General features: G+C 60.5%; 2 protein-coding genes across 2 annotated transcripts; both read left to right on the top strand.

Moving 5' to 3' along the window:
* The first annotated feature begins 7,014 nt into the window (after positions 1–7,014).
* On the top strand, positions 7,015–13,468 carry LOC310905030 (uncharacterized protein C15orf39 homolog). The gene is made up of 3 exons (XM_083850565.1): positions 7,015–7,167; positions 9,085–12,632; positions 12,946–13,468. Exon 2 carries the CDS (start codon positions 9,145–9,147, stop codon positions 11,851–11,853), a length of 2,709 nt encoding a protein of 902 aa, XP_083706691.1. The 5' UTR covers positions 7,015–7,167; positions 9,085–9,144; the 3' UTR covers positions 11,854–12,632; positions 12,946–13,468.
* Positions 13,469–13,669: 201 nt separating this feature from the next.
* On the top strand, positions 13,670–18,577 carry LOC310905031 (uncharacterized protein). The gene is made up of 13 exons (XM_083850566.1): positions 13,670–13,717; positions 13,978–15,331; positions 15,434–15,492; positions 15,604–15,752; positions 16,105–16,199; positions 16,368–16,426; positions 16,559–16,695; positions 16,770–16,894; positions 17,092–17,150; positions 17,417–17,571; positions 17,648–17,754; positions 18,008–18,130; positions 18,374–18,577. Exons 2-13 carry the CDS (start codon positions 13,991–13,993, stop codon positions 18,416–18,418), a joined length of 2,454 nt encoding a protein of 817 aa, XP_083706692.1. The 5' UTR covers positions 13,670–13,717; positions 13,978–13,990; the 3' UTR covers positions 18,419–18,577.
* The last annotated feature ends 1,148 nt before the right edge of the window (positions 18,578–19,725 follow it).

The raw sequence follows: 19,725 nt of genomic DNA, 5'->3' as shown, positions 1-19,725 counted from the left end.
GAAAGGTGAAGCCGCTCCCTGAAAGCTGACCGCTTTCATCCCAGAGGAGCCCCGGGCTCGCGGGGCTGGGCAGGGAGATCACAGACGGCGCCGGGTCGGATGTGCTGGAGCTCCTCCAGCCCTGGCCGGTGCTTAAATAGAAAGGTTACGTACCCGGGGGATTTATTTCATCTTTTAATTGGTTGTTTGTTTACACGGCTCAGGAGCTCTCTGCCAGTGTTTGCTTTGCTGGCTTACTCAGCTCCTGCGACGCCGGGACGTGCTGGGGCTGGATTTCGGCTCCTGCCACGGAGGCGGTGCTGATGGAGACCCCAAAATCTGGGCTTTGGGGCACCTCTCTCCTGAGCATCTTCATGGAGGATGGTGCAAAACACCCTCGTATTCTTATAGTCCTTTTCCTTCCAGCGTGGTTGGGAGCCAAGGGATCCTTGCCCGGGCTCAGCACCCCTGCCCAGAGGGGAGGAGGGCAGGGATGCTCCTGGTCCTCCTCCGGAGCCCGCACTGCCGGAGCTGACATCAGCAGGGATTTTGGGAGGAGCTGATGGGTGTCTCTGCAGGAACGTGGGCTTCTTTCTGTTGTTTTTGGGGCTGCAGACGTGTTAATGCCTGCTTTGCGCAACCAATCAATTTCTCAACCTTTTCTCTCTGCAAACAGCTGGGGACGGGGGCGGGTTGCTCAACTGGGGACAGGAGAGCCGCCTGCCCTGCCCGCCTCGCTGACCGCACGGGTCTCCCTTCTCCTCTTCTTCCCTCCAGAGCCATGCCTGGGAGCAGATCCTTGTCTTACCCTCCCTTTTTCCCCCTCCTGGCTTGGAGGCAAAGTTTCTCGGGCGCCGTGGCTTACATCGCCCACACTTTGTATTTTATTTGCAGGGGGAGGAAGGCGATGGGCACTGCGCCATGCCAAAGGCCAGGCGCCACCCTATGATCATCCCGTGCTTGGTGTCACCAAGCTTTGGTCCGCATGGCCAGACGACAGCAGGCATCGCGTGCTGCATCTCCGTGCCAGCCCCAGGCCACCCGTTGACCTGCTTGAGGAAGGTGCAGGAGATGCTTGGAGCACGCAGGAGGTTGGACCGGCCGACCAGGAAGCCTCCGAGATGGTGCTGCCCTCGGGTACGATGAGGGATGAAGGCTTTGGGGAATTTTCCCCTCTTGCTGCAGGCTGTTGGGGGAAAAAATATATATCGGAGGCTTCCTGGCTGAGCATGGTGGAGTTTTGCGTCAAGACAAAACAAAATGATTGAAAGCCCTCTTGCTTCGTGCCATGGGCTTGGATGGGCTTAACTTCAGCCATGGGACGGGGTCGGTTGGGGCTGGGGCTGGATTTGGCCACCTTGGGGGTAATCGGAGGTGGCACGGCCACCGTCAGCCTTCATCACCACCATCATCATCACGGAGGCACCCGGGGTGGGAACCACCTCTTGGAGAGCTGCCGGAGATGGGAGAGGTGCTGCTTTTTGTGCCGCCGGGGAGCCTGGGGCTGGGATTTACCCACGGCAGCGGCTGCTGGTGAGAGGTCTGGAAAACCCGGGGCCTGCCGCGCCTTGCGCTGGGCTTCCCAAAGCGGAGCAAACCGAGCCCGGCCCATTAATTACCTGCTCGGGGACAAAGTTTGTGGGTTTGGGCTGCCCCCCTCCATGGAAAAAAAAAACAAAAATGCAAATTAGGCAGCCTCGTTAGATGGCGGGACGTGTCTCCTGAGGCTTGCACAGCTCCCTGGGCCTGATGCGCACCAGACTCTTTCCATGTCCTGGCGCCTGCCTCCAAAAGCAAGGTTTTAGTTTTTTTTTTTTCTTATTTTTGTTCCTTCCTCCCCCGTAATCCTATTGATTTTTCCACCCGGCCCTGAGCCTGCACCCACATAGGTGCGTGCTCGGGTTTTGCTAGCATCTGGTCCGTGGCCGACCCTGCCCCAGTTGGCAGCGTGGTGTCCCGCAGGAGCCCTGTTTTCCCTTCGGTGGCTTCTGCCTTATCTCTCCAAGGCTTTTCACCTGGTTTTTACGTCAAAGACACGCTTGGGAGCCGTGTTGCTGGCATGCCCCAGCAGTTTCAGCCCAGGGCTGCCGGGGATGGAGCCCCCGCAGGCTTTGCTGCTTGCTGGGCGCTCGCCTACGAGGTGGGACATGGGTGGGTGAAGCCTCCCCGCAGGGAACCCCTTCCCTTTCCATAATCACCAACCACAGCATTAAAAAAATAAATAAATAAATAAAAAAGAGAGAGAAAAGAAAAAGCACTCCCTGAAAGCTGAGATCCCCCAAAAGGGGAAAAGATCCCCCAAAAGGGGTGTATAAGCAGCGTGGCCATGTCTACAGGATCCCACCAACAACGACTTTCTAGACATCCTTCCATTAGGTTTTCCGATGGAGAAAACTGGCAGGCGAGACCCAAAGCCACCACCGCAGGGACAGGGGAATGGGGGAGAAGAGCTCGGACCCCAAAGCATCGCGCCGGAAGAGGTCCCACAGCCCAAATGTCGGGCCCAAATCCAAAACATTGTGTTGGGCATGACCAAGAACTTCGCTCATTTCTTTCTTTTCTGTTTTTTTTTTTTTCCTTCCAGGCACTGAAAATTGCTGCGTGGGCAGAAGGAGATTTGGAGGTGATTGATGGGTTTTCTGTGCCTGCCAAACAGATGTGCTCTTTTTATGGGCATCAGACACCCGGGCTTGCCCTTTCTGGCTGGAAATGCCAGCTCCCAGGTCCGGGGAGCTCGCGCCTCGTGGAAGATGCTCCAGTTGGCTTTGCACGACCAAAGAGTGCCCCGTGGTCGGAGAAAGGGTTTTCCTGCCTCGGCTTTTGGGGTTGAGGCGCATCTTCCACTACGGAGAGCCTTGAGGTGTCCCTCCGTGCCACCCCATGCATGGGGGTGCAGGACCATGGGGTCGGGGCTTTCCGCCCTGCCCCATTTCCCTGAGCTGTGGGGCCAGAAGATGGCTCAAAGCTGAGGCCGTGGTGTGTCCCTGCATCTCGGGGACAGCTGCGGGTGCCACCAGGCTCGGCCCTGAGGGGCGCGGTGACCAGACGCCACCAGGGTGGGACCCCAGGTTTTCCAGCAGGGAACTCTGCCTTGCACTGGCCCTGCCAGGGCAGAGCAGTAATTTTCCATCTGGCTTGGCGGCGTGGAAACACACCCAAGCACGGAAAAAGCCTGGAAGGGAAGAAAGAAGAAAAGGAGACACTTGGCCAAGGCAGCTTGGCGGGGTCCCAAGACGAGGAACGGCTTCAGGTTCATCCCCTGTACATGGCCCGGGACCCCAAACCCTTCAACCCTACGCTAATAACAATCTGTTTATTGCCCTGGGTGATTTGGTCTCCATCCCCGGAGGAACGTAACGCAAGGAGGGGGAAAGGCTTCTGTGCAAAGAGTGGGGGAAGAAACTGGAAGAGAGACAACGGGGGCGGGTAGGAGCGAGTCCCGGGAGGATAAATAGGGGGTGGCTGCTCCCTGCCCCTCCTTTTGCCAGATCTGGGGCCGCCAAACCGAGCCGGCAGCCGGCAGGCTGAAAGCAACCCAAAGGAGGTGCTTCTCCACACCGCTGGGAAGAGAAAATCCCGGGAGGGAAAGCCACCAAGGAGCAAGCCTGGGGTGACCCGGGCTGGGCCCCCAGCCTCGACAGGGCAGGTTCTGCTCCTGACAAAGAAACTCCCCTGACATCTCCTCCCGGCTCCTTTGTGCAGCCCCCCAGGGACATCCCACCCAGGGGACCCCCCGAGCCCCTGCACGGGGCCAGCCCCGGGCACTGGCTGGCCGAAATGCAACCGCCCCGGGGCCAGACCCAGCTCTGTGGCTGGAAATAAGTCCTTTTATTATTATTTTTCCCCCTTTTTTTGGCTCTTTTGGCCGGATCGGTTCCCTGGGGCTGCTTTCCCTGATCTCACAGGTTACAAGTGGTGGAAGGACAAAGGCAGGAGCAGCTGGGCAAGGAGAAGGAGACGGGGCAGGCAGGCCTGGGGTGGCCGTGCTCAGCCCCAGGAGCTGCTCCAGGGGTTGTATTCTGCCCCATGTCCTCTGAACCCCATGGAGAAATCAAGCCACCACTCGCTTTGCCCCTTACAAGTACATTGTTCCTCGCAGCGGGCAGCAGACCCGCATGGACGGAGGGGTTTCCACTCCTGGTGATGGTTCTTGGTGTCACAATGAGATTTTGGAGGAAAAGCTGAGCAGGGGGACACGGGATCCGGGTCTCCAAACTTCTCATCATCACAGAAAAAAAAATAGTGGAGACAAAATCCAGCTCCTCATGGTCATGTTTGGCATCCCTCGGGGGTTCGTGCCCACTCCACTGTTGCTGGGGGGATATCTCATTATCTGCAGATAATTACCTAGAGATAATGATACCTGCATCCACGGTGAGGTCTTACTGGGTCTCGTCCTTCCTGCCTTCCTGGGGGAACTGCGGGTAGTGGGAGTGTAAAGGGAGAAGCTCGGTGGTGCCTTGTCCAGAGGTGGCCACCACCAGCTGTGCCCCAAAACGACCACCAGCTGCTCCATCAGGCTCCTGGGACCTCAGAAACCTCTCCTGGCCCCAAAATAATGGGGCCCCGAGGAGTTCATTGAGGGCTTCATGTCCTCAGGAGGCAGCGGCTCCGATTCTCTCCATCCCGCTTGCATGATGCAAGACCCAGCTCGCTCCATGGGGAACGGGCAAAGTGTGAATTAAGAGCAGCTGCACAGCTCTCTGGCTCCAATTAGCTCCATAATTAGGCCTTCATGGAGGACGTGGCTACCTCCAGGGGTGTCTCCAGGGTGAGAGCTGCTAACAAGCCTGGAGGCTCTGGGATGGGGTTAAAGCCACCTCGTGGGTGGGAACGGAGGGGTGGGACAGGAGGGATGGGGACGCCCTTGGGTTGGTTCAGTTGGGTGCGGGGCAGAAACTGGAGAAATTGCCCCCAGATTTCCCTGGGCCCTTGAGGAACCAAGACCCTATGAGCATGTTGATACAGGAGGCTCCAGTTAGAAGCTGCCCCCGACGCCAAGCGATGAAGGCTCCATCTGCAGAGCCATAGAGGACGTTGGTTTGGTTTTTTTTAGGAGGGAGGATCACTGTGTGTGTAGCTGTGGGGCTGCAAAGCCTCCTTGGGGTGGTGACTGGGCTGTCCCCATTGGTAGGGACAGAAAAATTCAGGATCAGCCCCTGCTGGTCCCCCTGGGTGCCAAGTTGTGCCACGATGCTGCTGTTTTGGGGGCATCCAAGGGACATCCCCTCTGCCTTTCACCCCAGGGCTTGCTGCCCTGCTCCTCGGTCCCCGGGGTCCCATCCTGGCCACAGCTGGGAGAAACGAGCCCAATCTGGAGCCGGCACATTTCCTGAGTGCTGCCAGGGCCCGAAGGCAGCGAACCGCAGATAAAAGTTGCCCAAGCGATGAACCCGGAGATAGCCGCCAGCGCTGCCGGGGCTGTGAAGCCTCAAAGAGACAACTTGAAAACCACACGCGGCCGAAATCGGGCTGGGGCAGGCAGATCTGCTCCTGGGCTGCTCGGGGGGGGCGCCTGGCACCGGCGCACCCATGGGTACTCAGCCCCCGTCACCCACCCCGTGGCCATGCATCACCATCAGTACCCGAGCTGAGCATCACCCCCCAAAGACCATTTCCCCCAAACTGCCCATGTCCTATTCTATATATTTAAATATATATATATTTGAAGTTCCTATCTACTGTAAGCACGCTGCTTTGGTGCACCAGCAGCCCAAATTTCAGTTGGTGCTGCGCGTGAAAAGATGAATCACACAGGAAGCTGAAGAGAAGGAAATCTGCAGCAAAAAGAAAAAAAAAAAAAAAGCAAACCAAGAAACACAAAACCAAAAAAACCAACCCAAACCACAAGGCAGGTATTTGCTTAGGGAACAGGTAGAGAAAAATAAATAAATAATAATAACAAAAATGCTGCAGGGAAAATGTAAGACCCTGAGGTATGTCGAGAGGGGAGTTATATGGCAAAATAATGTGTTTTAGAATAAGTCATTTTTAACAAAACACCCCCTGGAAATGAGTGGAGGCTGCCCTGAGAGCCTCTTGCCACAAGTCCCAGCAGTGAAATGTCTTTTTAGCAGGAAAATGGTATTACAGAAATTACGGGGTAAAACCAATTGACCTAGCAGACCAAAAACTAAGAAATCTGGGGGCGATAACGGAAGATTTGGGGGAGATTTGGTTTTCAGAGTTCAGCAGGTACGTGTTGAAATACTGGACACCCATCCCTTAAAATAAATTGGTCCAGAGCAAGTTTGCTTAAATTCTTACGAGTTTTGAGGCTTGGACGATGCCAAGGGGAGGGTACTGGTGAGGAAGAGGAGGAGGAAGAGTGGCATGAAGGTATAAAGGGTTATCTGCCACACCAAGAAGGTGAGCTGCTGTCCTGCCCTAGACAGGAAAAATTAATGCCAACGATTTCTTTATGGCCATAAATCCAAATAAAAAGGTCTGCTAAAGGTTTCCTAAGACTTGGCTCCCTTCCACCGCTGCCTCCCCAGAGCTGCTGTAAATTAAACAAGCCGTGAGGGTGAAATAATGGTCAGGAGCCCAAGAATTTGGGCACCTGGCCTTGCTCCACGAGGTCCTCCATCACCGAGACTTGCCGCCGGGCACCGTTCCGCGCCCGCTGCTGGACTGAGGCCCAAACCCCCCAGTTTCAGAGGCCGGGGGAGGCCGCCGAGCCTCTGCCAGCGCCTCGCCAAAGGGCGTTGGGTGCCTCCCTTCCCCTCCCAGCACCGGTGTCGCTGGGTTTCGATGGTCCTGGGGGTTCGTCATCGCTCGGGGCTGTCTGGGGCAGGGAGGCTGCGGGTGAGGGCTGCGAGTGGAGGCCGGCGGGCAGCCGCGAGGCTGAGCGGAGGCTCGGCGGCCTCCTCCCATCCCTCCCTGTGAAAACGGGGGGCTCTGGAGGTCGGGGCGGCAGAGCCCCGACGGGCTCAGTGCACGTGTGGGGGAGGCCGTCCCGGCCTCATCCCCTCCTCCGGCCGGCCCACGCGCGCACCCAGCCTCCTCCTCCTCCTCCTCCTCCTCCTCCTCCATCTCCTCCTCCTCCTCCTCGCCCTCCTCCTCCCACTTCCTCCGCACAATGCAAGCAGCCGCCCGAGCGGGGCAGAAGCAGCCGCCGGCCCCCCCCCGCCGCCGACCCCCCCGGCCCGGCGCCGTAAGATGCTCCCGGGGAGGCAGCGCCGCGAGGTGAGTGCGGGGAGGCTCAGCCTCCGCCCGCCCGGCCTCCCGCCGGCCGCGGGGCGCGATCCCGGCTTCCTTTCGGTGCCTGCTTTTGGGGGGAGCGAGGCAAAAATAGGCCGGAGCAGCACCCCCCCGCGCCCCCTCTTGGAGAGGGTTTCCGCGCCCTGCCGCGGGTCGGGCGCGCCGGTGCTGGGCTCCAGCTTCGGTTTCGGGTTTTTGTCCATTTATGGCCGGTTTAGAGCATGTGGTTCCTGCACCGTGTGCGGCTGCTGCTGCTGCAGTTTTCTTCAAATCCCCCCCCCCCCCGTGAAACATCACTCGGGTGCTTTGGGGAGCGGTGACCCCCAGAGCGGGGCTGTGCCGCACACGTGCCTGCAGGTGCACGCGCGCTGGGGAACCGGATCCCCAAAAATCTGGGTGGCAGTGACAAATCCCAACGGGTTCCTTCCACCTGGGGGAAGCTCGGGAGCCACGGACTTCTTTGGGGACACGCTGGGAGCAGGCATGTTTGGCCTCCCGGCCGCTCCCCCAAACGACCTGGCCGCCGATCGCATCCGGAGCTGGCGGAGACGTCGGGAAGGTGACCTCCTCCTCGGCAGGGACACAAGGTCCCGCGGCTGCAGAGCCGCTATCGCAGCCGGATGGGAAGCTCACGGGAAGCCCCTCTGCCAGCGGCCAGCACCGCCAGGCGTCACCTCCGCCACCAAAGAGGGGACACGGGGACACAGGGACGGAGCACGTGGCCATGGCAGCAGAGCCCCAAAGCGGTGCCGGAGGACTTGAGGCTGTGTTGGCGCTACCTGCGTCCTCCCCAACGGAGGCTGCTCCCAGGCCTCGCATGGGGGGAGGCAGAAAGGAGCCTCCGTGCTTATATCCCTTATATCCATGGTGTTTTACCTGCCTGAACGCACGGACAAGGTTGGATTTTGGGAACGGTGCTGGGGGGATTGTCCCCGTGCTCCAGCTGGGAGCGGGGGCGTCCCCCTGACGTGGGGTCGGTTGCACAACGGGTGTCTGTAGATGGGCATGTTTCAGGGAAAGGGGAAAAAGAAGTGTGGGAACACCATAAATTGTGAAATTCCTGCTTCCTCCCGAGTCTGGCATCCACCCCAAGCACCGTCCTGACTGCTGGCCGTGTCGCTGTGTGTGGAGGGGACATCTCCAGCTCTGTGTCCTCCCACTGGGGTGCGTGGGCAGCTGCCCGCCCCGCCGCTTCCTGCTGCCTTTTTGTGTTTCTCCTCCCCAAAACCTCCCACCCCAAATGTCCCGTGGTGACCGAGGGATGTCAGCGGGGAAACGCGCTTCCTCCCCGCCGCGTGCAGAGCGGGGACAGACCCTTGTAGCAGAGCAAAACCACCGCGCTCGGCGCCCTTTATCTACCCCAGCAAGCTCGCCCAGCTATCTGAGCCATTTCCCCTTTTGTGGACGAGGCTTTTATCTTATCTCCACGCTCTCTTCCTCCGTTTCCTTCTCTGTTTCTCTGCTAACTCTGGCCACAGAAAGAGAAAATAAACAGGGAGTGGAGAAGGGGCACCAGACCCCACCGCTGTTTGTCCCTCCGGGGGGTTTTGGGGGCTGCCGAGCGAGGCTGGGGATGCGTGCGGTGGCGTGGGGGATGCTTGCCGGGCTCGGGAGGTGCTGGGGGGTGCCCAGCGGTGCTCTGGGGGGCATGGAGGGATGCTGGAGGGGTCTCGGGGGGATGCTGGAGGCATCTCGGGGGAGTGCTGGTGGTGCTAGGGTGAGGATGAGGAAGGCCGGGCGGTGCTGTGACGGTCTGCCAGCTCCACCTGCTGGCACACGCTGCCTGCTGCTGCGGAGCCCACCCCAACCCAGGAGGGACCAGGGGGGTCCCACGGGGGTCCCAGTAACTCGGGGGAAGGATGAGGTGGCCATGGGTGACCCGTGCTCTCTCTGCCCCTGCAGGAAGGCCAGCTGACCTCGCCTGCCACACGCCCCAGTCCCGACGCTGGCCGTGACGTATAGATGGCCGCGAAACGTCACCCGGAGCCTCTGGACGCCGTCATCTTCAACAAGCTGCCTCGGGTGGACGCCGAGCCCAGCCCAGGCTTCCCCCCTGTGCTCTGCAAACCCAGCCCCGTGCCCACGGCTGGCTCTGAAAACCACCTCAGCTACAAGGGCTCCTACTTCTCCTGCCCACAAGCCGAGGGCCCGCTCCTGCACTGCCTCCTCCACCGGCCCCGCAGCCCCCCGCCGGGCAGGCTGGGTGCTGAGCAGGGTGCGGACGCCCTGGTGTGGGACCTGCTGATGGCGCGGGACAAGTGGCCCGGCCACCAGGGCCACCCCTTCCCGCTGAAGAAGCCGGTGGCAGTCCCCAAGCCGGTGTATGCGGCCCCACTGTGCTTCACCCCGCTGGGCTCCCGGGGGGGGGACAGCACCCTGCAGAGGGCACCGGGGGCTGCGTCCCCGCATGGCGAGCCCCCCCGCAGGGGTCCCCACCCCGAGCCCAGCCTCCTGCCGCTGCCCCCGGCCTCCCCCATTGCCTTCTCCCCCTATTACGCTGCCTTCGAGAAATACCGAGGCCCCCCCACCGCGCACGACCTGGCCAAGGCCCCCGAGCTCCCTGGCCGTATCCAGGACTCCTGGCCCAAGCTCCGTCCTCCCGCCAGCAGCCCGGTGCACCGGGAGCATCCCCCGGCGTGCTACCCACAGCCTCCCTACCCGCAGCCTCCCTTCCTGCAGCCTCCACGCGCAGAGCAGCCTCCGGGCTCCCTCTCCTCCTACAAAGCCCTCGGCTTCGCGGCCAGCGGGGAGTCTGCCCCTTTTCCTGGTGCTTACCTCAAACCCCAAACCCCCAGGAGCTACTTTCCTGGCCCCTTGGACGGCTTCGTGTCGAGGCCGGCCGGACCCAGTGCGCTGCCCTCGCCAAAGACAGCGGGGCTGCCGAGGGCTACCGAGCCTCCGCTGCCCACCGGGTTCCTCCAGCCAAGCCCCAGTTTCGCCTTCAGCCCCATGGAGGCAGCTTTATTTGGTGTCACAGAGCACCACGGGGCTGGGCGAGCGGCGCCAGTGGAGCCCCGCGGAGGGAGGCCGGTGGCGAGGCCTGGCAGCGCCTTCCACCCTGTCCGCGCCCCGCAGAAAATGCCCGAGGGACTCGCGGGGACGTTCCCCAAGGGAGACGCCAGCTACGGGCTGGATGTGGTGGCCAAAGGCAGCCCCATCCCTCCCCAGCACCACCCGGGCACGGGGGACGATTGTAGGGTTGGGGACGCTTGTAGGGTTGGGGACACTTGTAGGGTCAGGGATGCTTGTAGGGTCGGGGACGCTTGTAGGGTTGGGGACACAACCCAGGAGCCTTCTGGGGCCACCTGTCCCCAAGAGAAGCTGAGGGACCTCAAAAGCCGGGAGATGTCCATGGAGATGTCCCCTGCCTCGCCGCCAATGCCGGTGATCAACAACGTCTTCAGCCTGGCGCCTTACCGGGAGTATCTGGAGGGGACCGAGGGCTCCGCTGATGTCCCCGTCCCCAAGGAGCACACCCAGGGGGACACCCCACCCCAAAACGCAGCCGGCACTTGGGACCCCAGTGCCGTCAAGGTCTCGGTGACGCCCAGTGAAGGGGAGGGTGCTGACCAAAAGGTGCCCCCTGAGGGGCCCAAGGCAAAGGCCGTTTCCCCAGAGTCGCCGGCCAAAAGCCACGGGGGGCTCCAGGGCAGTGAGGTGGCACTGGACCTGAGCTTGAAGAAGAGCCTGGTGACAACGGGGGACACCCGCCCAGACACCGGACAGCCCCGGGAGGACAAAGAGGGGCCACTGGGGAAGGTTGAGGACGTAGGGGAGGACACCAAGCCCCCGGTGCCACCCCAGCTGGTAGAGGCCGTCTCTGGGGACAGGAGCCACTTCCAGAGCTCGGCTGCCTTCATGTCCAAGAAATACAAGATCCTCAGGTCCTGGGGACCACCCCGTGCCCCGCAGCCCAGCCCCGTGCCTCGCAGCCCCCCCGGCTCCCCGCCGCCCAGCACCTCGGCCCCACAGGGGACCTGCCACCGCCGCCTGACGCTGACGGACGTGCTCGTGCCCCAAGCCCCCCCTGCGCCAGGGGAGGACGGAGCCCCCCTGCCCGCCTGCTGCGATGCCCTGGCCCGGCAGGGCTCGGGCAGCCCGTGCTTTGCCACCCTGCACACCGCCCTCTGCGACGTCCTCGCCTGCTCGGTGGCCGGGTCCTCCCCGGAGCTGCTGCAGGAGTGGCTGAGGAGGACGGAGCCGGAGGAGGTGCTGGCAGAAATGCCCAGTTCCCCACCCAAACCCAAGAACGGGGTCAGGCTCCCCGAGCCCCCCAAGCCCCCCAGGGGCAAGGAGATCTGGCTGGCTTTCCGGGACGTGGCCGCGCTGCTCAGCAAGCTGCTGTCCCAGCTGGAGACCTTCATGTTCACTCGCAAGTGCCCCTTTCCCCACGTGGTGCGGGCGGGTGCCATCTTCATCCCCATCCACGTGGTGAAGGAGAAGCTCTTCCCCAAGCTGCCCGGCGCCTCCGTTGACCAAGTGCTGCAGGAGCACAAGGTGGAGCTGCGTCCCACCACGCTGTCTGAGGAGAAGCTGCTGAGGGACCTGGAGCTCAAGAGCTGCACCTCGCGCATGCTGAAGCTCCTGGCTCTCAAGCAGCTCCCTGACATCTACCCGGACCTGCTGAACCTCCTGTGGCACCACTCTATCAGGCAGCAGCTCGGTAGGTAGCTCGGTGGCACCCCAACCTCTTCCCCAAGGGGCTCGTGGAAGGATGTCCCACCAAAAACCAAGGACATCCCACCAAAACTTGAGGATGTCCTGTCAAAAACTAAGGATGCCCCACCAAAAACCAAGGATATCCCACCAAAACCAAGGATGTCCCACCAAAAAATACAAGGATGTCCCACCAAAAACCAAGGATGTCTCATCAAAAATCATGGACACCCCACCAAAAACCAAGGGTGTCCCATCAAATATCAAGGATGCCCCACCAAAAATCAAGGATGCCCCACCAAAAATCAAGGATGCCCCACCAAAAACTAAGGATGTCCCACCAAAAACGAAGGATGTCCCATCAAAACTTAAGGACACCCTGCCAAAAACCAAGGATATTCCACCAAAACCAAGGACGTCCCACCAAAAACCAAGGTTGTTCCACCAAAAAGCCCCACCAAAACCCCCGAGAGCATCCTGCACAGGGACTGGGTGGTGACATATGCCCACCACCACCTTCCTTCCCCCAGCCCCTTCCCCGCCGCTCCTCGCTGGCTCTCTGAGCGCTCAGCTGCCTGGCTTCCCGAAATCGGCCTCCACGTGGCACAGACCGTGCAAAGATGAGGAACCCCAAAGCTTCTCCCGAGGAAGCCGAGCTCCTTCCAGGTGTCTCCAGGCACGTTCTTGGGATGGGGACAATCCCACTGCTGCCCCTCGTGTCCTTGTGCTGCAGCTGGAGGCCAGCACCGAGAGCTTTGTGTCGTACGGGGCGGAGGCCAGAGGCTGGCCAGTAGGTGAGTCTTCTTTTGTGGGCATTTGTAGGGCTTTGTCACCTTTGTGGGCACTTGTGGAGGGTTTTCATGCTCGGGGTGGACCAGGAGGGCCGTGAGAGGGGCTGCTTGGGCGGGGTTGGGATGGTGGGGACCCCGATGTCCCTCATGACCTGAGGGAGAGACTGAAGGCATCAATAGGGCTGGGGGAAATGCACTTTTTCTTGATTTTGTAGAAATTTCAGGGGAATTGCCTTCACAAGGAGGCACCTTCATACTACACCTTCTAATATAATAATAATAATAATAGTAATTTATATTTGCCTTTTTATTTCAGAATTCGGCTTCACCCACTGACCGTGCTGGACCAAGGTGCAGGGAGCGAAGCTGTCGGGGTGTGAGCTTCAGCCCCGGATGGATGAAGAGAGGCTGTGAGGAAGATTTGGGAGACTTTTAATGCCAAAAACGCTCCCAAAATGCTGGGGGCATCCCAGGGACCCCCTGATACCCTGGACATGCAGCCTGCCTTTTCCCCACTCCCAGGGCCTTACAACCTCCGTGCTCAGGTGTTTCCAGCAGCGGAAGAACGAGTTAAAATGAGGATTATTGTTATTAATTATTATTATTTTTTTTCACTACAGGAATATTTATTTTAAACTAAGAAAACGGGGAAGAAAAAGGGAAAAAAAAACCCACACTCGTGACTTTTCTTAGCCAAACGGGGCGATGTGGAAAGCAGCATTTGCTGACAAGCCTGCAGTTTGGTTTTAGGGATCGAGGAATCTCTGCTTTATTTAACGTTTTGTAAGACTTTCAGGAGGTGCCTCACCTCATTAAAGGGCTTGGCTCGTTTTCCAACACCACGCTCACGTCTCTGCTTAGTGGCCGGGATGGGGGGACCCAAATTATCACTCGGGCAGCCCAAACCCCATTGTTTGTTTTTTTGTGGGATCGGTCCCCACATCCCCTCTGCTGTGCCAAGGGCTTAACGAGGAGCTGGGGGGCACCTGTGCTAATTGGGACCAGCTGGAGCTGAGCTGTGATATGAGATAAAAGATCAAGGCCAGGGTGGGGACTTGGTGCTTCCTCCTCCTGGTGGGTGCTGTGAGGTAGGGGCAAGGTGGGCTTTGGGCATCTTCTGAGGAGATGCTTGGGGATTTTGGGGGATGTTTGGGGTTTTGCTGTTGGGGTTTTGGGGTGTTTGGGGTTTTGCTGCCTGTGTGGGGTGAGGAGGGAGGCTAGAGAAGAAGTAACAGTGGGTGAAGCTGCATAAGAGGGGCTTTGGCAGGGGGCTGGTCTTGATTTGGGGTCTGCCCTGGGGACGATTTGGGCCCCCCCCCCCCCAAGGTTTCTCTCTCACCCCCTGCAGCCACGCCATCCCCATGGGCTCTCCCCAGCAGAGCTGTGGGGTGACCCCGTCGCATCCTGCAGGTTACATGTCCCCGATGCCCCGCAGTGAGGGGGACATGGCCCCAGCCCTGTGTCCTGCTGCTGGTGGGCTGCGGTACAGGGCTGTCCTGCTGCTGGCCGTCTGTCTGTCCATCACTGCCCTGCCCCACGGCCTGGGCTCCCTGGTGGCTCCATTGCCTGGCCACTTGTCCCAGAGGGGACATGGGGACCCACGCAACCACCCCACGATGGAGCCACCTGCATCTGAGGGCACCTCGGGCTGCTCCTGCGGCGAAGGAAACTCCAATCATGGTATGGGAGCTGCGGGACTGGCCCTGGGGACACCAACTGGAGCTGTGATGCTGGGCGACAGCAGTGTGCCCACATCTGACCTGACCACATCCAGTGGCTTCTCCGACATCCAGCGTGAAGCTCCTGGAGCCCCAGCGAGGAGCCCCGAGGGACAGGAGCAAGCTGTGAGCCCCTGCCACCCTGCAAGTGGTGTGGGTGAGGACCCTGCTGCTGCTCACCTGCAGCCCCCTGCGGGGCCGTCCCTAGCCCTGCCATCAGAGGAGACATCTAGCTGGGCTGGGGCTCGTCCTGGCACTGCTCCGGTGCCTTCTGTCCCTGCTGTCACACCAGTGGGGCACTGGTCCCTGGGCACTGTCTCTGCATCTCCTCCCAGTGCCATGTCCCCTGGTGTCAGCCACCCACAGGTGATGGTCCCTTCGGAGGGGCTCAGGGGACCTGTTGTCACCTCGGAGGAACAAATTGATCCATCCCCACCACCCTCCAAAGCCCATCCTGTCCCCATGTGGACATGGGTCCCCAGCTCCTCAGGTTCCGCTGAGGCTGGGGTGAGCTCAGCAGCCCCTGGTGCCACCAAAGCCCCCCATGAGGATGGAGCAGCTACGGGGGCTTCCTGGTCTCCAGAACCCATGCTGGGCTCTGTGCCACCTCCCAGCCCCAGCACCCTTGCTCCCAGGCACCCCCTCAGCACCACCAGATCTCCATCCCAATCCCACCCACTGGCTTCCCCTGCCCCAAGCTCGTGGACCCCAGCAGTCACACCTGATGCTCATCCCATGTCCAGTCCTTCTCCTGTCACCTCCTGGCACCCCTCTGATGTCCCCACGGCCACCAGCTGGGTGGCAGCAGGAGGAACCCTCACTGCAGAAGCCACATCAAGGAGCGATCCTGGCTCAGTGGGGGCGCAGCCTCCTGTGCACACCCTGCCCCTGAGCTTCAGGCTCCTGGGCATCGCTTACACGGAGGCTCTGAGCCGCAAGGCCTCGGGGAGCTACAGGCAGCTGGAGGATGAAGTGAGGCTGATGGTGAGTGCCAGCAGAGCCCCCCGGGGGGGGCTTTGGGTGGGGAGCCCTGGGCACGCTGGCTGTGGTGTGTGGGAGCTCCCCATCCCTGTGCTTCTCTTCCAGCTGGGCCAGGCGCTGTCCTCCTACGAGACCTTCCTCCAGGCCAACGTCCTTGAGTTCAGGTGGGTGCAGGGTGCCCAAGTGGGGCTGCCCCAGTGGGAGCGGAGCCCCCCCGGTCGTGCTGTTGGCTCCCAGCTGTGGGTCAGCCCCAGCGCCTCCTCTCCCCCCCCCAGGAATGGCTCGGTGCTGGTGCGTGGGGAGATTTTGTTCCGGGGGGATGCCCCCAGCAGCTCCCACCTCATCCGCACGCTGCTCACGGAGGCGAGCAGAGCAGGAGACGCCTTCAGCTGGCAGCTGGAGCCCCGCTCCGTCTCCTCTGGAGGTAAGCCAGGAGGGTCTGCAGCGGGGTGGCCGCCTCCAAACTTCCCCCTGCGCACTGATCCAAGCCCAAACCTCCTTGGCTTGGCCTCATTTAACCTCCGTGCTCCTGATCCACGCAAAACTGTGTGGTGCTAAGGGTGCTGGAGACCCCCGTGACCCAGTGCTGGTGCCGAAACTCCTGGGTGTCCCCTTGGTTTCCCCTCCTTGAGCTTCTTTGGGTGCAGCCTGAGCCCTTCCACCATGGACAGGAGAGCACCTGCCCTTCACTGACTGCCTCTGCCCTACAGCGTGGGCTCAGGGCTGGGCATACAGGTGGGGGAACAGGCACAGACAGGTTTTCTCACCCCTTCCAGGCTTCAGCTTGGAGAACCTGGACCCGGAGAAGCTGTCCATCTCTCTCACCGCCCTCCAGCTCGGCCAGGATGGGGCAGAGCCCCTGGTGAGCGAGGTATGGCGAGCCTCGGGGGCCGTTGGGGCCGGTGCCCTGGGGGGACGCTGCGGGGCCGGGAGAAGGGGGAACATCGAGGCTCCCTGGAGGGAGCTGCTCCTGGTCCCTTGGGGTCTGAGGGTGAGCTGCCCGTGAGGGATGAGCTCCTGTCTCCTCCTCCTCCTGCAGGTGATTCGGGCTCTCAGTGCCCTCTACCCTGTGAGGAACTTCACCATCAGCCGCCTCAGGTACGGGGAGCCCCTCTCCAAAGCTCCCCGCTAAACCCCATTTCCGTGGCTCTGAAGCCACGAGCTGCTGGGCAGGCTGGGGGATGCCAGCAGGATGTTCCTGCCTTGCTTAGAGCCCTTCTCCCCCCTCAGACCCCTCAGGGGTGACCTGGAGGTCACCGGGGATGTCTACCTGGACACGGCCGTCCATGCCGACGTCGCAGCGGTGCTGCGAGCCCTGACGGCGCTCACCGGCAGCTCCGTGGACCTCAGCTCCCTCTCGGTGCAGGGTAAGGGTGGTCCCTGCAGGTTGCAGGGCTCATGGCCGTGTCTGCCTGCCAAAACCCATGTCCTGCCCCCCTAGGAGCCAGGCTGCCCCTGCGGGTGTACCCCGTCTCCTTCCTCGTCACCAACAGGCGCTTCAGCGAGCGTCTCCTGGACCCGCTCGCTGCGGAGCACCGGGCGCTCGCCAGAGACCTGGGAGAGGCGGTAGGAATGGCTGGGGGAAGGGGCTGGGGGCCTCCTGGGGGCTGAGGACCCCAGAGGAATTAGGGGTCTGCGTTGGGGTGCCCACAGCAGCCCCTCGGGAACCTGTTGGGTGATGGCTCTGAGGCTGTGCTGGTGGAGGTCTCCTCCCTGAGGTGGTGGAAATCCCTGGGGACTGCTGAGCGAATCCTCTCTTCCAGGTGGTGAGAGCCCTAAAGGGGCACAGGAGCTTCCTGCAGGCGGTGATAAGAGGATTTCTGTGAGTGGGAGCGTGGGGCTGCCCGAGCAGGGGGTGCTGTGTGGGGGGCACAGGTCCAGGGGGCTCTCAGACATCATCCCTGGGCTCTGAGGATTTGAGCCCAGGAGGGTTTGTGGCAGGGTCTGGCATCTTAGAGGGGCATGGCATCTTAGGTCCTTGGGACCGAAGGGATGTCCCCAGGGGGCTGGGAAGGAAATCCCAATGCCTCCTCGTGGGGCCCTGCTGGGATGGGCTGGTGCAGGAGCTCTCCCCAACCTTCCCCCCAGGCCTGGCTCCCTGCTGTGCCATGGGGATGTGCTCTTCCAGCTCCCCGCTCCCACCAGCCTGGAGGTCCTGGAGGCGCTCGCCCTCTCCGTGGGGCCAGACGAAGCCTTGGCTGGCTCCAACTTCCAGGTGGACCCCTATTCCATCGCTGTCGGAGGTAAGCTCCCTTTGGGGCAGGAGCTGGGGGGCTCCATGGCCCCCCAGGAGGGTGCTGACCACTGGCTCTGCTCCAGAGGACACCTTGGAGCCCCCCCCTGCCCCCAGCTTTCCTGAGTCCACAGTGGCCGTCATGGTCGTGTGCATCCTTGGCATCATTACCGTGCCCATCGTCTTGCTGGTGGTAAGGGTGACATCTGTCTGTCTGTCCATCTGTTCCCTCGGTGGGGTCACGGAGCTCGGGTGACAGCTCGGAGGGTGGTGGGCATGAGGGCTGTGGTGCTTCACCTAAATAAAAGAGGGACTGGGGGGGTGGGGAGGGGTTCTGGAGGTGTCACGGCTGTCTCAGCACTGCACAAGGATCGGGGTGCTCAAAAAAAAAAAAACACCAAAAATCCTGGTGGGAGGAGGCTGCAGCCTGGTGCTCCCCTCCCCAGTGCCTGAGGACCAAGAGGGGCAGCTGGAGCGATGTGGCCGTCCTGTGGGACAGAAGAGACCCCGAAGTGGGGACGCAGACCCTGGAGATGGAGAACCAAGGGTTCTGGGTGGCCTCTGAGCAGGTAAGTGGCCTTTATGGGGGGGGGGGGGTGGAGGCCTGGGGGGGGTGTCTGGTGGGAGCTGGAGCCAGATAGCTGTGGGGGCCCTGGAAGTCACTTCAGTGGTCTTGGTGGTGGCTGGGCTGGGGATGGCCCTCTGTGATGCTGGGATCTGGAGGGGCTCTGAGCTCCCCTTGGGGCTGCAGGAAGGGGAGGGGGTCCCTGCTGCACGTCCTGGAGGGGGACACGGCCACCTCTGTCCCTCAGGACACGGAGGAGGCTCCTGCGTGCTGGCAGACAGACTCAGCCTGATGAGGGAAGGAGCTGCTGGGCTGAACGAGGCGAGGAGAAATGCTGCAGCACTGTCCTTGCTCCCCCTTCCCTGCGGGATGCCAGTTGCCTCCTGAGAAGGACGCAGTCCTGGTAAAAACTTTGTACGGTGAACTTTAATAAACTGTTTGTAGAACCCCACACCCACCTCTCCTGCATGGGATTCAGTGTGTTTTGGGGCTTGCCATTCACATAGCCTTAAGAGCTAAGTAGGGCTTGGGCAGCCTGAGCCTCCAGAACATCATCTGAGCAGCCTGAGCCTCCAGAACATCATCTGAGCAGCAGTGCTGCCTTCTTTAGAAGGCCTGGAGCTGCTGCTTTGCAAAGCAGGGGCCCTGAACTTCCTCAGCAATGAACCTCTGCTGCCGCTCCCCCTGGGGACCGGGGTGGGGGCAAGGCTAAGCAAAGGCAACTCTGAAATATTTTCATCTTTAACTTCTCTTTAACCTGTGTTGTTTTTCCCTTTCTTCATGGAAGCTGATGACAAGCTTTAGCTGGAATAAAGGGAGGGATGCCCCAGGGCTGGTAGATCACCTGTTTAGCACTATAGCTGGGTCTTGGACCCTTTCCCTCTTTTTTTTGGGGGGGGGTCTCTGGCACCACCATGCCTCCCTAGAGGCTGAAAACAGCAAAGGTGTGGAGGTGTTCCCCTAAAACTTGGGCTGTCTGACCCTCAGAAAATGGGGCTGTCCAGGCATCTCGTTTATTAATGTTGTTATTAATATTGTTTTCACCAGCTTTAAAAAAGAAAACCCCCCTGCACTACCCCCCCCCATCACCGGCACCAAAGGCGACTCTGCAGTTCAACTCTTTATTTGGTGCTTGTGCCAGGCAATATTTATGCAGCGTACAGCTGTGGTGGTTAATGTTGGTACCCCAGTTATGGCAGCGACGGATTTATGGCCTTGTCAGAACCTGCTCAAAACAGGTGGTTGGATGCTGAGCATCACTGCTAGTGCCCAGCTGGGGAGCTCAGACTGAAAGGAACCAGAGCGTCCAGGGGCTGGAGCTGAAATGCAGGACACAAACTGAAAAAGAAGATCTGAAGGGAGGAAATAGGGGCCACAGGCTTATATATTTGTACAATGGCATGAGCTGAAATCACAGGTCACAAAGAAAATAAAGACCCAAGGTGGAAACAGCAGGCACAAGCTAAAATGTGAACTGAGAACAGCATCCTGGTGGTGAAACCCAGGAACAAAATCACAATTAAATAAGTGTCAGCCATTATCTATACACTGGCATGAGCTGAAGACACAGGTCATGACTGAGAATGGAGATCCAGGCAT

The sequence above is a fragment of the Anser anser genome (assembly GCF_964211835.1).
Source record: "Anser anser genome assembly, chromosome: 10".
Classification (NCBI taxonomy): Eukaryota; Metazoa; Chordata; class Aves; order Anseriformes; family Anatidae; genus Anser; species Anser anser.
Note: the sequence above shows the minus strand (reverse complement) of the source record. Positions and strands in the feature narration are given on the sequence as shown.

What these genes read in the sequence shown, in the direction of transcription:
- LOC310905030 (XM_083850565.1), top strand. Translation starts at nt 9,145, where the DNA reads ATGGCCGCGAAACGTCACCCGGAGCCTCTGGACGCCGTCATCTTCAAC.
- LOC310905031 (XM_083850566.1), top strand. Translation starts at nt 13,991, where the DNA reads ATGGGCTCTCCCCAGCAGAGCTGTGGGGTGACCCCGTCGCATCCTGCA. An exon ending in AGGATGAAGTGAGGCTGATG is followed by an intron (nt 15,332 to 15,433) that starts GTGAGTGCCAGC and finishes CTTCTCTTCCAG; the next exon opens with CTGGGCCAGGCGCTGTCCTC. An exon ending in TTCACCATCAGCCGCCTCAG is followed by an intron (nt 16,427 to 16,558) that starts GTACGGGGAGCC and finishes CTCCCCCCTCAG; the next exon opens with ACCCCTCAGGGGTGACCTGG.